This window comes from Excalfactoria chinensis, chromosome 4 (genome assembly GCF_039878825.1).
Source record: "Excalfactoria chinensis isolate bCotChi1 chromosome 4, bCotChi1.hap2, whole genome shotgun sequence".
NCBI lineage: Eukaryota > Metazoa > Chordata > Aves > Galliformes > Phasianidae > Excalfactoria > Excalfactoria chinensis.
In genome coordinates this window covers 11,691,310-11,708,143 of record NC_092828.1, presented here as the reverse complement: position 1 = coordinate 11,708,143, position 16,834 = coordinate 11,691,310, and the positions used below count along the sequence as shown (strand labels likewise).

General features: G+C 35.1%; 1 protein-coding gene across 2 annotated transcripts in view; it reads left to right on the top strand.

Annotated features, from left to right (window-relative positions):
• Nucleotides 1-16,834, top strand: part of STK32B (serine/threonine kinase 32B) — a 134,155-nt gene that overhangs the window by 20,508 nt on the left and 96,813 nt on the right. For both annotated transcript variants that reach the window (XM_072334920.1, XM_072334919.1), the window contains exons 2-3: nucleotides 6,798-6,853; nucleotides 13,180-13,331. In XM_072334920.1, the coding sequence (XP_072191021.1) occupies nucleotides 6,798-6,853; nucleotides 13,180-13,331 (208 nt within the window). The remainder of the gene's footprint in view (nucleotides 1-6,797; nucleotides 6,854-13,179; nucleotides 13,332-16,834) is intronic.

Below are 16,834 nucleotides of genomic sequence, written 5' to 3'. Positions count from 1 at the left end.
ATCAAAATGCAGTTAATTTCTTGTACCAAATATATATATAGTTATATATATATTTACAATATATATATTGTATTGAGAAAACAAAGCTGTTTTTTTTTGTTTTTTTGTTTTTTTTTTTTTTTTCACTTGGAATGAAATTAAAATTTACCTTTCCAGAATGGTTTCATTTTGTGTCACATCTAAGTGAACAGCGTATGTCATGGTAGGGGTTTACCTAACTGATGGAAGATGTAGTCCAGTCAAAATCTGTCATAGATGAACATACATGGTCATTATCACAAGGAGTAACTCCTAGTACTGATCTACCATTAAAGAAACCACTATGGATCTATTACAAAGACTGAATATGAAGTTTTTCAGTATCATAAAAACATCTCATTTATATAGAGGGAGGTGAAGTACATATTTCCTTTTGTAAGATGGACATTGTTCTGAATTTCTTTGACTGAAGTTATCGCAGGTTGGAAACTGACTGTTGTGAACTGCTTCTGATATTTTAGAATGCAAAAATGGTATCAGTTTAAAACAAAAATTTTATTTCAATTGATAACATGAGAGTTACTCACAAATTCAGTGGTCATGACTATTCTGCTCCATTAACAGTAGTGTTTTTTTCCTGAGAGTAGACTAATTTTCAAGTATCAAGAGTTTCCCAAGATACAAGAATGATCTTTCCTATATTTCAGTTTGCAAAACATGATCAGACTGAAATGTGTCTTTAAATTCAAAGCAAATTATCTGAATTATGAATTACATTTTCTGACATTCAGGTGCACCCTAATTGCAAGTAAGTCCTGGCTACTTAATAAAAAATGATTAATATAATAATTGGTAGCAGCTTACATTGAGACTAAAACACTAAGTCTGAAGAATTGAGCCACTGTAATGCAATTTAAATGCAAAGCCCCTAAACACAATGATAGAAAATGCTGTGCTTCATCATTAATGAGATAAAATCAGCTCTGAAACTACTTTTCTCTTGTCCTTCAGTTATGTAACTCTAATTAGTGTCCTCCAAAGTCAATTAATGCATAGGGATTGCTTATTCTACCCATAAGCCTGATGAATCTATACAGATTTTTGATTCTTTGCTCACCTCAAAGATGCAGCTGTTTTTTCCTTTTCTGTCAACAAAAATTCATTTCTTATTTAATTCAATACTTAATTTAAAAAGTATCTTTCTTCACTAGAGCATCTGTCATCAATAAATCATGATGGAATGCAGGTTTCTATGACTATCCTAACCAACTCATGCTCCTCAGTCTAATTTGTAAGCACTCTTCATGTTTCTTCTGTCTGTATCCATTCAAGCTGGTGACTCCACCATGAATACTGAATGCATATGACAATATCTACTTGGTTATTAATCTTGTATGTTTCTGTGTGGAAGTACTACAGCAATCTTAACAGGGTTTGAAGGCTGCTGAGACCTACTGAGGTCCTATTACCACAGAATTGAAAGGCTGGAGAATCCGAACAGGAGGCACCTGTAAAGAAGACTACAGGTCTAGTTTGGAAACCTAAAAGCGGTGCTGTCCAGTGAGTCTAAAGCAGTAAACCATATAGGCCAAATCTAGAGGGAAAATCTGATTTAGTTTTTAACTCTGGTTTTCTGATTCACCCAGAAGCAGGAAGCATTAATGCTCTCTGAAACAGAACCACAACATCCAAGACTTCAAAATCAATTTCCTTAGGCTGATGGCTGTATCATAGTTCTATTTTTTATTATTATTATTATTATTTTTTTCCTGTTGAGATCAGTTGAGAGTAAATCTTGAAATGCAATCTGTGTTACAAATACATCTTTACTCTTCACTTTCTAATTTCTTAAGAGTCATGATCAGGTTTTAGCTGCTGCCACAGAAACCAAATAAATCAGAGGGAATCAACTAGAGAAGAATGGCTGGATTTAGCTCTCAGGCTTTATTTAAATCTTTTTTTTTTTTTTTTTTTTTTTTTTTTAATTGTTTTGTTTTAATTGAAGAGTTTCTCATTTCTGTGTTGCAAATAATGTGTATATCTGTGCTTTGACAAATTTGGATTGGATATTTTCTCCTGTAGTTGCAAATTTATTCCAGATAATGTTTAGTGTCTTCAGAGGAATCACATATACATGCTATAAATTTTCCTCAATTGCAGTAAGAATAGCAGATGTCAGCAATGTGTATCATCAACCTGATATACATGTTGCCCCTTCAGCAAGACTTAATTTACACTTGAACAAATGCTGGATAACACTAGTATGTTTTAGGTTTGTAAAACTGCAATTGAATGGGTAAAAATATTATGTTCTTATATGGTATCATTACCATCATTCAAGATCATTTTAGTTCAGTATTAAGCAACTGGAAAATGCCTTAAATTGGGCTAACTTGTGGATGAATTTTTTAAAGGAGACTTGAAGCTGTGCAACAGAATTTGCTTAAGATTTGAGTGTGACTTAAGTGAAATAAACTAAACACTTCAGTTTATAAAAAAATATATCTCATTACTGAAATTATCAAGCAGCAGTCTCTCCAATATTATGAAATAGGAATTGTAAACATTGATCTAGTTCCTCCTTTAGCTAGTCAGGTACTTCTGTTTTATTCCGTAGTCATCCTTGGTTTTGATTTATGGTGACTTTCTTGTTTTGGTGGGAGATGGAGGAGCGAGAACATAATACATCTTGTTTTTTCCAAATTTATGAAAACCACTGAAACTGAAATGGAACTTCCTCTCTTTGTTTTTAATACAGCCTCATTTTGTGAATTTGCCTTTGTGAAATGTGTAGGACACAATGGAAATTAATTTTGGTTTCTGAAAAATGTCCATACTCTTAAAAATTCAAGTTGAGGGATGATATCTAAGATCATGTAAGTATGGTAAAGTAGTGAAATTAAAGAAGTTCACACAAAGTTAGAAAATTGTTCTCTTCTTCAGTAAGGGATGCCAAACTATCTTTAAAAGAGTAATAATCATATTACAGTTACTGAAGAAAATGTCCTTCTGCAACCATACCATTATCTCAGCTGGGTTTTGTGCTAGAAAAATGTCATTAGCTACAACAGCAGACTCCACAAGAGAGTTATACCTGTCATGTTTTAGAGGACAAGAGTACCATATTTTTGATATCTTTGCACAGGGAAAAAGGCAGCATCTGGTCTTGACGATATTTTGAACACTGGGAATGCTAGAGGTCATAGAATCATAGATTGAAAGGGAACAGAATGATCATCCAGTTTCAACTCCCCTGCTGTGTGCAGGGTCTCCAACCACCAGACCAAGCTGCCCAGAGCCACATCCTTGAATGCCTCCAGGGATGGGGCATCTACAAACTCCTTGGGCAACCTGTTCCAGTGTGCCACCACCCTCTGTATGAAAAACTTCCTCCTGTCTCAGTTTAAGGCCATTCTCCTTTGTCCTATCACTATCCACACTCATACACAGCTGTTCCCCTTCTTGTTTATATGCTCCTTTCAAGTGCTGGAAAGCCACAATGAGGTGTTCCCAGCGCAATAGTGTGCATAGTGAACATAGTGGCTGTAATTCTTCTCAGAATAAGCAGCGATCCTATGGTGTTAAAATTTCACCAGAAGGGAGAAAAAGTACACAAACAACTTTTTTTAAAAAAAAAAAAAAAAAAAAAAAAAGAAAAAAAAAGTGTGATGAAAAAATAGGCCAAATATTCTGACAGTTGGAGTTTAAAACACTTGGAGACAATGACTGGTCTAGCCATAATGTGTAAGTGAACTTAGCCTGACCGTTCATCTGTGAACTTGTGGTGCTAACAGGATGTGGCTGATCTGCTATTGATGGGACTAACACATAAAACATCTTTTCCTCAGCTGAACTTGACATGGGTCTCAATTGCAAACTTTTCTCTTTTATTATCCTTCCCAAACATCCCAAGAGAAGGTTTTTGAATACATATTATGCATATGTTTGAATAATCATAAGTGACCAAGTTGTCTCAGCTTAGAGAATTAACACTTTTCAAAAAATGGCAGTGTCTACTAATGTGGCTCATTTCAAATGCAGACCTGTATTTAAATGCTTGTGCAGTCTAAAGATCGATCTTTCTTTTCTCTTGTACCAAAAAAAAAAAAAAAAAAAAAAAAAAAAAGGAATTGCAATCACTGTACCTCAGTTTTAAATAAGGCTGACAGAACACTGAACTACAAATAGAAAATACTATTTTTTCTTGTCAAAGATTCGAAAATTTAACACCCAAATTTCTAATAGTGCTAAATAGAAAAATTCAGAAAATTTTGTCACTTGTTGTGGTTATGTTTCTTAACCACTTCTTTAATAATCCACATTAAATCTCATGGCTTAACGCCTCATTTAATCACTTCTGTCTTTTGGAAGTTCAATTTACAACTAATTCCAATAACAAAATAAGTTGTCCTAATTGCTCAGAGCAATAAACACTGCTAGAGAACAAAGTACAGATAAATAGAATAAAAATGATATGGACAATAAAAATGGACAAAAATAAATGCTTAAATTTAGTTTTACATAAAATGAGTTCCAAAATGAAAATGAATAAATGAAATAATTCATCAAACTGATACATTTCAAAACCAGACAGACTTCAACACAATTATATAGTCAAGTTGCAGTGAAATGTGACTTGAATTAAATTCAGACAATTACAGACTGCATCAACAGTTTTCTAGTTGTGCTTGAGAGCTGGCCTCACGTGGTTGCCTGCAAGGTAAAGAATAAAGTCTCGTTAATGAAAGTGTTTGTTTAAACTGGTTAAAACAAACAGAAAACAACAGAAGGTTTTAAAGAAAGGGAGTGACAGAGAACACCAGCATGCTGGTGGAAAAAGTTGATGAATTTTACTTATCAAATAAATGAATGAGATGAACATATTTATTGGAATATTCTTAATTCTGTGTTGAATTCCTATGGAAACTTGATCAACTTAAAGAACCCAGTCATTAAGCTTTCAACTCCTTTATTTTGGGGCATGTGCCTGGGAGGGAGGGATGACTTACAGGAAAAAAATTGTGTAATAATGTTTATTTGTGTAAGGCATTTTCCTAAACTGACCATCTTGCCTATCACACTAGTAATGACCAACAGGAACTCAGGCAGCCTTCCACTGGTAAAAACTGTGGGCAGAGAACAAAAACACAAGTCTTTGATAGAGAACCTTGCTTATTCCAGATGCCTAAGTAACCCTAACTCTTATGTGATTCGGCACAAAACTTGTTTTCCAGCAGTAGCAACTTGTTAATCTATGCAAAGTTATGCATTTTCATTTTAGTATCCAAATCCTTAAATGACTATATTCACAATTGCCATCTTTGTTTGCTTACGATGAGAGTCTGCTGCTTTCAGATCTGTTAGATCTGGATTTGATTTGGTCTCCAGTATTTACCAAGAAGATGGTTGCTATAGCTGCACTAATGAAAGGGGCAATCATTTTCCCTTGAAGACAGTGTAAGCAAGCATAAATAAAAAAATTCACATAGAATCACAGAATTGCAGGGGTTGGAAGGGAGCTCCAGGGATTGGCATTAGTAGTATAAATGAGATATCACTGCAACAGTGAAAATAACATTTTAGCCCCTTTCGGTCACTTGATGTACATCAACCTGGCCACACTCTACTCACCATAAGTTTTTGATTGATATTTAAAGTATTATTTGTTTTATAGGATTATCTTCTTCATTATAATTTGAGTCAGATTTTGTAGTACTTCTTCACGTTGCCATACTGTTTCCATAGTTATTCTGATTACTGTTATGGCAGTAACAGGCACAGAGTGGAAGGTATTGAAGCCAAGAACACAGGAAAGTTTTAATTTAAATTAAATTTAAAAAGAATCCTAATAAGTTTCAGTTAACTTTGTCAACTCCGGTTCATTGAATTTAGATTTAAGTGCAATTCTCTTATGACAAATAACTGTAAAAACATTTATCACACATCGTTCTGTTTGTGTTTAAATGATACTGTGTCAGTTCTGTTAAGGATGCTACTGGATTTTTTTTAACCACTAGACTGCCAGTGAATCAGAGATTAGAAGGTCATGCTGTGTTCAGACTCATACAAGACCAACAATAATGATATTCTGAGAAATTAAATCCTTTTCTCACCTTCGCAGTGAACCGCTACAGTGTTTGAGGCAGACTCTGTTGTGCAGCTTTTGTAAAGTTAGAATAGATCCATCCTACTGCCATGACAAAATGGAAACTTCTCCAACAAACTTATTCTGTATCTATGAAATAGTCATACAATATTAGCATCATGTAGCAGATATGTACCAATATTAGTATTAAGGTGGAAAAGTTCATAGGGGCTGATCTTACTAAGGTCGCCATGGAATGAGCTTTCTTCACCATAACAGAATATGGGAAACATCCCATACACAGTGACTACTGGAACAATACTATCCTTATAGCACTACATATTCTGTTAGCAGATGGGAAATGCTTACCTGAATTATTCAATTCCATTTTAATAGATCTTAATCTTTCCTGAAAATTCTGAACAGTTTTCACTGATGGCTGTGTAATGCTGACATATTATGTTGTTACTAGATTAGACAGAGTTATGTTTCTTTTTGGAGACAGTGCCCATTGAAACAACAATGTTCGATGAATGAAATTAATGGTGCTTATTTTAATGCAAATATTTTGCTAGTTATTAAATATACTTAATATTTTAAGGGAAGAAAGGAAGTATCACATGGCCAAATTACATTAGTTGGAAGCACTGCTGTTACTTCTGTTATCTGATTTCTGATTTGGACTTAGCACTTTGCAAACTGTATTCTTTTTCTTCTCTCCTTTATTTTCCAGTTAACTTTGACCATTTTCAAATATTGCGAGCTATTGGGAAAGGGAGTTTTGGAAAGGTAAGAATCAATTTATTTTTACTAATTAAAAATCTAATAGAGAATTCATTTATGTTTTTCTATCCTTGACCAGGCAAAGGAATTTAAGTTTGGTTGTCTTTTGCTTCTCAAGGACATCTGATCACAATCATAATCACTTTCATTATGAAATTTCTGTTACAATGTATTAACTCATGCTAATTGAGTAATTTCTTATTTTTTTATTTTTTATTTTTTTAATAATTAAGCCTTTTCAATGGGAATTAGCAAAGTTATGAAATCAGTCCCCAAAACAAGAACACGAAAAAAGTAGAAGCAGTTTATATTTTTAGATTGTCTACTCAAGCAATCTTGTTCTGAAATCAGTGGAATCATTCAGGTACTTAAAATTATTATAATATTTTAAAGACACTTTACGTAGATTCACTGCACTTGGGACTGTATAAAATTACTGTAATTGTGATCACTGCTTAAATATTAGTTCAATTCAATGGGCTTTTGATGGAACAGAGAAGATTCATGTTTTATTTACACGAATAGATGACCTTTTTTACTAAAATAGAGACTGTAACAAGGTTTTAAATTTTAATATAGGTAAAAAAAAAGGTCATGCAGAGTACCATTGTATAAAAATATTAGAAGACATTACTTGAGGGAATAAATTTGGAGGTGAAATATAACTTCAGTTACTGATAAAGCAAGAATGATCTAGATATTGATTTAGATTATACTTGAGAAATACTTCTCTATTTGTACATTAAACACATACCTAGGATTTTGTTGGCTCTTGGCTTTCCATGTGGAAAAGCAACTTCCAGTTTATAGTAGTCTGGAATACTTTGTGCAAAAGTACATGGTCCTTCATGGCATGGTCCTTATTCACCTCAGTATATTCCAGTGGAAGACCTGACTGGAAATCAAACAGGAGAATATGTTTTGCCAGTGCAGAATGGCAGTCAGGAATCCCTTAAAAGTCAGGGCAGCTGAGGATTAGTAATTACTTATTGTCACAATACATCACTGGAATATCAAATCAAGTCAAACAGAGGTCCTTTCATGTAGTGAAGTTAGGTCCAGTGTAAGTATAGAAAGTATAGAAAGTATATTTAAATATAGAAAATCATAGAAAGTATATTTAAATCATACTGTCCATCACAAAGATCCTGCAAACTTCCTTCCTTAAAGTTTCTCTATTCATACCTCTGTTGTCTGATTTCTCAAAGGGGCCCTCACCCTTTCGTTACAGGCAGAAAAAATAACACAAGCCTACATGCTTTTTGAACACTTGTTGGTTGATGATTGATCCACTATTTAGGAACTATTTAGGAAACAATTGTGAATGTTTCTATAATATTTCTTAGACATCTAAATTTCTAAGAGGTTTATATGTCTGCAGCGTTCCTGTGAACCTGCTTTGGGAATACGTATGTTTGGGAATAGTCTCTCCACCCATAGAGAATGTTAAACGTTAGAGAATGTTTACATGTATGGTCCCATTTAAACTTAAATCCTTATTTTGTGGCTGTCAATGCAACAACAGACTTTGGCATAACAGGCTTGTTTTTTCCCAAATGAATGCAAACTTCCAGCCAATCGACTGATTTTTCTTTCCACAGACTGGGTAAGAAAGTAACCCATTGAAAAATGACCTATTATACCGCAGCCAAAAGCACAACATGGTAAATCAGTCACCATTTCAAGTGTCTGTGAGTCAATCTTGCCTTTGCCATTCATTTAAAAACCTCATTGCTGGCAACTTTTCCAATTACTGTCTTTGTGGAAGCACCTGGCAGCAGAAAATGTCAACAAATGATGCAAGGACTCTAATCTGTATTGAATCACTGTTTACTGTTTGGGGTCTATTGTGCTCTAGCATCCTGCACCATGTTAAACCATGTTAGGTGTTACACTTTTCTCTGACTGCCTTCTGCCTTTGTGACTGTTCTGTGGCCTTTGCTTGCCTTCTGAGAGCAGTAGGATTTTTAAGGCATTCTCTACTTTTTATTTTTTTATTTTCTATTGCTGTTGGCACAATTGTCTTTCAACGTTTCTTAAATTACTGTGGTTGCTACAGCAACATTAGGCCTCCACAGGACATTGCTTCAGGAGGTGTCCGCTACTGGAGAGACCCCTCACAGCTCAGCTCTCTTTCATGCACTGAGCACAACGTAACTCTCAGCATCTTCACTCCTCCACTGGGGATGAATGCTTCAGCAGCTACACTCAGTCCCTCCCAGCTGGCTTTGGAAGGCAGCTTTCTGTCTTCTACTTTGGAATTTTCATATCAGAGTAGCAACATCTGCTGTTATAGGAATTGTCCTGGTCCATTTGGTATCAAAGTCTCTGTATCTCAAAAGCTTGTCTTTTCTAAGATGTGGATGCCTGTTTTAAACAACTGCACTAAAACATATTCTTCTCCTAAGGACATTTAAGGCAATAGAGTCTTCCACCCTCTGTAGCACATTCTGTAGGGAAGGTAAAGATGCATCACAGCAGTTGTGAGGAGTTTAGGATAAAAGAAAAAGAAAAATGCTCCACTGAGCTTTTATTCATATATTAAATACTACACTAAGTAATTTCAGAAGTAGATAATATAAAATCCACAAAATAAAAGTTCTGAACACTGGTCTAAATAGTCATTTCTTTATGCCACCTCATAGCTTAGAACTATTTTCTCATATTTAATCTGGCTAAATTTATCTGTTTTGTTGTGTGTAGAGTCATCATTATCAACTAAAATATCACAAAAATTATATACTTGAGGACAGCCCAATAACTACAAAATTGACTTGGAGTGAAATACAAGAATCATCATTATTCTTTGCTGCAGTAGTAATCATATAATTGCAGGCTTACTGCCACAAAATAATTTGTATTCAGGTGCAGGAGGTTTCCAAGGATATTATAATACCATTTTTCTTCAAGTTCTTTGTTCATGTGAGCAGGTATATTGAGCAATCTGACCTACTTAAATTAAATTCAAATTATGATAAGAATATACAGACTCTTTCTCCTATTTGTCTAAGATGCTGAGACATAGAACTTTGTTGTGATTAATTTGGTTGTATAAGAGTGACTTCCTGATCAGAAGTAATTGAAATTGCCGCGATGGAAGCAGATGGAAGCCCAGAAGCACATCTGCTAAATAATATGCAAAAAATTTCAGAATAAGTCTCCTGTTATCCTTAAAGCAACATAACACACAACTGCAGAATATTAGTATTGTTTGGCAGTATAACCACCTACTTATTCAGACTGAGTTAATATGAAAGGATACCGAGCAGATGCTCAGCCCATTTCCAGCTGTTGCACTTTGCTCAGGGGAATCTAGGAATGAATCCTTCTATTTCAAGGGAATTCCCTGACAGTGTAAACTCAAATTTTTGACATCAACTCTCCAACCTTTCTGTGTAAATCTTTCCAAGTCTGCTTGTAGGCTGAAACAATGATGATTAATATTTTAGAGTATGTGTGTAAAAACAGACACGCGATTTTTCTGCTTCTTAGCAGATTTGTTGTTTCACTGACTTCATGTTAGTGGAAAAGTCTGACATTTATCCATCCCCATCTTTTGGGAAAAGCTTCTCTGAATCTACCTATAGCTGCTCCTTCATAGCAGTGTGCACCTTTTGCAGCAAAACTCTGATATCCTTTCCCCAGCTCTGCTCATGTGGAACTCAGTCATCCATAACAGTCTTAGTGCAAGGTAACCTATTAATCTGCAGATGAGACTGGATCTGTAGGTGATCTGTTTTTTCACATGGATGAAATTAGTGATGGTAGTTTAGAATTGGACTTTCTGAAGTGCAGTTTAGCCCTGCAGTGATAATCTGTGGGTTTTATTCTTTTGGTTCTAAGAGTAAATGGCTCAAAGACACACTCTTGGCTAATTGCTTTTAACTTTGTAGATTCGAAAGCAATCCAGCTTGACCTTCTTCTAGATGTAAAAAAAGACATAACCCTGTGGTAACAACTAGAACACATAGCCCTCTAAGGAAAAGAATATCTGCAAACAAGACTTCTAAAAATAAGCACAATTTAAATCCTGACAAAATTACTGAGGATTTGTACTGCCTAGTTTTCAACCTGCCTACATGCAAGCTAATCAAGTAGAGTCACTTTAGAGAGACTTCAGAAGAGCAGACATACTAGAGATAGTTCCTTGAATGCATTTAGATCCACAGTTTAGGCAGAGATGGATGTTCCTGCTCCCCCCTCCTGACTATGAAGCTATATGGGGTTTGAAGCATCTCCACAGGGACTGCTGAAGCAGTGATACCAATCTGAGGAGGGCACAGCAAATTATATTCACAGGAAAATAGAAAGAGAATGTTTTATTAATGTGTGCGTGACAGGCTTCCTTGCTGATATGTGTAAATAAGGCAATTCTACTCAGACTTCCACAGTAATGAGTCATCACAGAAATTGTTTGTTGAGGTGACAGAGCAGCTGTTTGTCCCCACTTTGAAATTTCTCCTTTGGAAAAAAAATTAATCATAAACTAACAAGAAAATAAACAAACATTTCCCATTAGAACTGCATATATCCAGGAAAGCTGGAGGGCTTTTCCTTTCTTTACTTTTTGCAGCAGAGTAGCATTTTTTGCCCATTAACAATGGGCTCAGAACATCAAATTAGCAGCGCTCAGAGGAAATGCTGACAGCCATCAGGTAAAAATGTCAGGGAGAATCTCTGCTACTATTCAATGCTGTCATAGAAATGTCAGGCATTTTTCAAAATAACATTGATGCAGCTACAGCTTGGATTTCTTGATACTTAGCAAAAACAACTTTTGTTATATTATATGCATAGATACAATGCTGATAACAAATGCTTGCTATGGTTGTATTGGCTATATGTTAAGCAAGCTTCTACTAGCAACTTGTGTGTTCTTGCCTTGAATGTTTCCAACTGTGCTGAATGTCCCGTCTCAAGATGAGAGAACCAAAATCCTTCTGGAGTCACATCAGTGTTCGAAAATTGATTCTGTCTACATTCCATATTCAGGTGTTGCATGTGACATTTGTTTGGTTCATATGTCAAACCTTTCAATTTTCAGCTGAGTAAAGCCCTATTCTCCCAGCAGTCTTACGGATGAGCTATTTAATACAGATGTTTTTCATGTAATGGAAAGGAAAAATTCTACAAATATCACAGTCTCAGCCAAACTTCATAGGAAAGTCATGCTACAAATGCATGTAAGAGAAGGAACTTCTGGACTTAGATTCCAAGCCCAAATCCATAAATATTATATTTTATAATTTTTTCACCAAGTTGGAGGGTCCACATAATCTTAGACTAAGTTTCAGGAATTGCCACTGCAAACTCTGCTTGCACTTATGAAGAACCTATAAAAGCCTCAACAGCTGCTTTCTGTCCCTCTATTTCAGTTCAGCTCCACCTGTTGTCTCTTCTTGAAAAAGGCCAACATCATTTCTTCACTGTTCCACAGCTTGGATTCTTTATCAGTTTAATCCTTTAATTAAAGATCACACTTTCTTAAAAGATCAAAATAGAGGTGAATATGTGTTACCACTCTCTATAGCCCTCATCCTAGTTCTACTGGTTTATTAACAGGCTAGGTATCCAGATGACGTCTTTTAAAACACCTCAGTCCTTACAGATCGCTTATGCATTTTGTGTATGCAAGTTCGTTGAAATGCAACACAAAATTTCTTTTATTATTTTATTTATTTATTTATTTTGCAGTGTGCTTTAATTTGATCTTCAAGCACTAATTTTAGATGCTTATGTGAATGCATATATTATAACATGGGACCATGTGCATATTTGTACGTAAATAAATAAGCAAATAAAATAATACTGCCCACACCAAATGAATCCTTCATAACACCCCAAATAAATTTACTTCTGGAGTCTAAATCAGTGTAACTGTGACTTCAAAAATAGCACGATGTAGCTCTATCCAAAGATATATTTTTATCTTCAACAATAATTAAAAGAGAATAATTCTGATATCAAAATGAAATATTAGCCTCGTGGATGTAGGCAGTGTTTATGATGCGGTAATCATGAAGTGTGTATCGACTTATGTGAGTGAGAACAGTGACTGTGCATTTTCCTAGGCAGGAGGCAGTAATTTCTGTGACTAATGAAATAGCCTATGATTCAATCTAATTGAGTGTATTTCTCTTAGATATACTGCAACTGGAAGCTCAATCACTTTTCTGAGTTTCCCAACATATTAGTTTACAAACTGATTACAAAGAATCCTGCTTAGCTGCAATGTGAACTTTATGAAAGTGTTTGGTTATACTACCCAAATTTTCTTAGATTCCTGAAATATTTTAAATTTAAACTTTATCTTTTACTTCGCTGTCATTTAGGTGTGCATTGTACAGAAGAGAGACACCAAGAAAATGTATGCCATGAAATACATGAATAAACAGAAGTGTATTGAGAGAGATGAAGTTCGGAATGTTTTTCGGGAGCTACAGATAATGCAAGGCCTGGAACATCCCTTCCTAGTCAACCTGTGGTAAGAAACCCTTTAAAATTCTTGTCAAGGATTTCTTTCTTTCTCCTTACTGCTGAATTGGTTCAGTGTGGAAAAGTGGAAAATATTAGAAAAAAATAAAAATAAAAATAACAGTGGTGACTTTTTTAAAATGTATTTTTGTTTTGAGGACATTTTTACTTTTCATGAATGTTCTAAAAATGCTCTTCAGTATTTAAGCACATTCTCATTTCTGGTGTAGCTTCTCTCCAGATTGTTATAGAAGTGTGTGGATGTGCTCTGTTATATCCATCTTCATTGTTTCTTTCTGACAGTACTTGGATTAGACAACTGCTTTTAGGTTGCAAAATATCAAAACTGAGCATTCAGTAAAAAACATTTTGAGTCAAGTGAAAAAAAAAAAAATCAAGACTCATCAAGACTCAATTACTCTTAGAAAATGGCAAACCATTGACATGGACCAATGGAAAAGGAACTTTTTGTCACCTGGAATTTCTAGTATCTTCCCTGTGATAGCCAATGAATGGCTTATTCAGAGACAAGAAATTGTTGTGAGAAAATGTTGGTAAAGTACTGACTAGATTCAGCTACACCACCAACTTAAGCTATTTGATGGCTTTTAGGTAGTGATATTCATAATGAGATACAGACTCTTCCTCCCTTATCTAAAAATGACCTATGTAATAATAAAAAGAAGGATGCATAAATCATCATTATGCAATTTTTCTTTTCAGTTAGTGAGCAGCTTGATTGTCTGGAGATGGTCACAGCACCAACAGACTTCCTGTTTTGAGTGTGTTTTTTCTGTCTTACTGGAGGTCAATGCCTACCCTACAGTATTTTGCTTCCCTTTTACTGTAGTTTTCTCCTGCATATGTGGGAACTTTCATGTTGTCACCCTAACACCTTTCGTGCTAAAAGCTAAGTTATTTTCTGGCTTGAGTGAGCACAGCTTTGGTGTAATTGCACCCACTTAAAACAACAGAGGATTTGCTCCCAAAATTCATTTGGAAAGGTTCTAATCATATACATATGTCTGAAGTGCTCTTCTCTTAACATGGATGATAATAGTTGAGGTAACCTTGCGCAAGTGGTAGAACTGCCGCTCTTCTACACAGAAGGGCTCGAATCCCGGGAGTTGGACTCAGTGATCTCTAAGGTCCCTTCCAACTCGCACGATACTATGATACTATGATACTATGATAACCTAATGACCCGTTAGAAGCTTAAAGGAAAATTGCACACATTACAACCATAATACAGATCTTTTGTTGTGTATTCCCCAAGGTTCCAGCAATGTTTCCTCCAGGGATTTCATCATCAAAGACATGATATCTCTGATATTAAGAGCATATGGAATTTTCTGTCATGCATTTATATAATCTCTTTTGAAACCACGGGAAAGGACAAATATTTCATTTGTGTAATTAGACATAGTGCAGAAACAATCATAGGCTAATATGGCTGACAAGATACTTCACAGTTATAACAATGTAATAAATAAATTTATATAATATTGTGGATAAATATCAAACACTCATCGCGAAACAAAAAGTATGCTAGATTCTAATTATAATCAGCTAAAGAATATTAATTCCTGTCTTCCTCTTTTTAGCCAAATATTAACCCTGGAATAGATAATATCTTTAAAAGTGATGAATGTGGTGATAGTTGTTTTTTTTTGTTTCTTTGTTTTTGGTTTTTTTTTTTTTTTCAAATAATTAATTTCTTCGCATATTTCTAAGACACTGTCACAAGATCATGAAACTCAAATGTTATACCTGCATGCATGAGAAAAGTAGAAAATGAAAGACAACTGTAGTATACTAGAATTAGAAAAATGTTTCAGGATTCACAAGTGCATGTGAAAAAATATTCCACTTTTAATGTCTCCAGTAATGCTTAAAGCTGGCCAGTCTACCCAGGATGCTAATCTGGGAGGATGACATGAGTTTTCTTTGAAGGGTTCAGGCCAGATCATCAGATCATGTAACCACTGACAGAACATCTGTCAGAGATGGGGCCTGAATTTTATCACCTGCATGACAGCATGTGGTTCAGCTCAGCAGCCAAAGTTCCTGCCTCCCTGTCTCCAATGTTCTTTATCAAGCTTATGGTATGAGAGAAGATAATAGGTGATAACTTGAAGGCTCATATCCAGATTTAAAAGCAGTGTCTGCATTCAGGGATAGTCACGTCAAGCCGTGCAATTCATACAGCCCCCATTTCTGTAGCATACGCAGCTCTGAATAGCCTGAAATATCTATGTCGATATCCTTTGATTTTTCTTACAGTTAAAATGTGGTTTTGCAAAGGTACATCTAAGCTAGAAGGGAAAAGAGCATCTTGGACAATTCCCAGGCATGGCCTGGTGCAGCTGGACCAGCTGGACCTGGGCATAAGTCAATCCCATGTGAGCACCCAAACAGCTCCCAGAACAGCTCCAGAGTCACAGTGACTCAGGGGTCACCCTTGCGTGGCCAGCAGAGGACTTCCTAGCAGCGGTACAAACAGTTCCCTGTTAGCTAGACTGGGTGCTCAGAAATATTCTTCAACATGTTTAGTCTGCTGATATAATCAGAGAATAGCTAAGCTGCAAGGTATCCTACCCTAGTGACTTCTCTCCATTATTCCTAAAAAATGGGCAACTACATGATCAAATGCTGGATATACACAATATTACTGAGACTGAGGGGCTAAGACATGCACAGGTAGAGCTGTAGAAAATTTACCAAAACTAATTTCATTGTCAGTACTTAGCATTTTCAGCCTAGAGTGTTTACATCAATCATTGAATATTCAAATTGCCAGTAATTCCAAGTCCTGACTTCGAAGAAAGGTATCAAACTATGTTTCACCTTGGGATATCACACCAAAGGGATGTCTTGAATCCAAGCCTCCCCCAGATAACTTGTTCCATGTTTCTATAATTAGCCTTGCACAATCATAAATGTGTTTAAAATAGCTTCTGATATATTTTTGGAACATTTAAGCTTGCAGATGCAGTTGAATATTCCCAATCTTAAAATGCTCAGTATTTGCTCAAATTTCAAGATATTTGTCATCTTGTATTCAAATTATGGCTTCCATTGTTGTACTACAACTGAGGCAAAAACACAAAAATAACAAGAGACCTATGAATATTGATCTCATCTATTTTATCAACACATGAAGTCACATGAAAATACTAAATATACTAAAAATATTGCCTTTAGTTATTGAAACTACATTTCTTTAAATTTATCAGAATGAAAAACAGAACACTGCATGTACAAATGGAATACTTCTTAAATATATTTTGCTTTCCCAGCAATATCTCTTAGAATAACAGCATTTTCATTGATAGTTTGTGAATTAGCAGCTTGTTTCATGTCTTTTCACTTGAAGTCTAGATGCAATAATAATTTGCATTAAGTATGGTTACACTCTAGTTATAACACATATTAGATGATTATTGGGAATCTATAAAATTTCCTCTTAGGAGACAATTCCTGGCATGCTAATGGAAGAAAACAGTTGAAGCT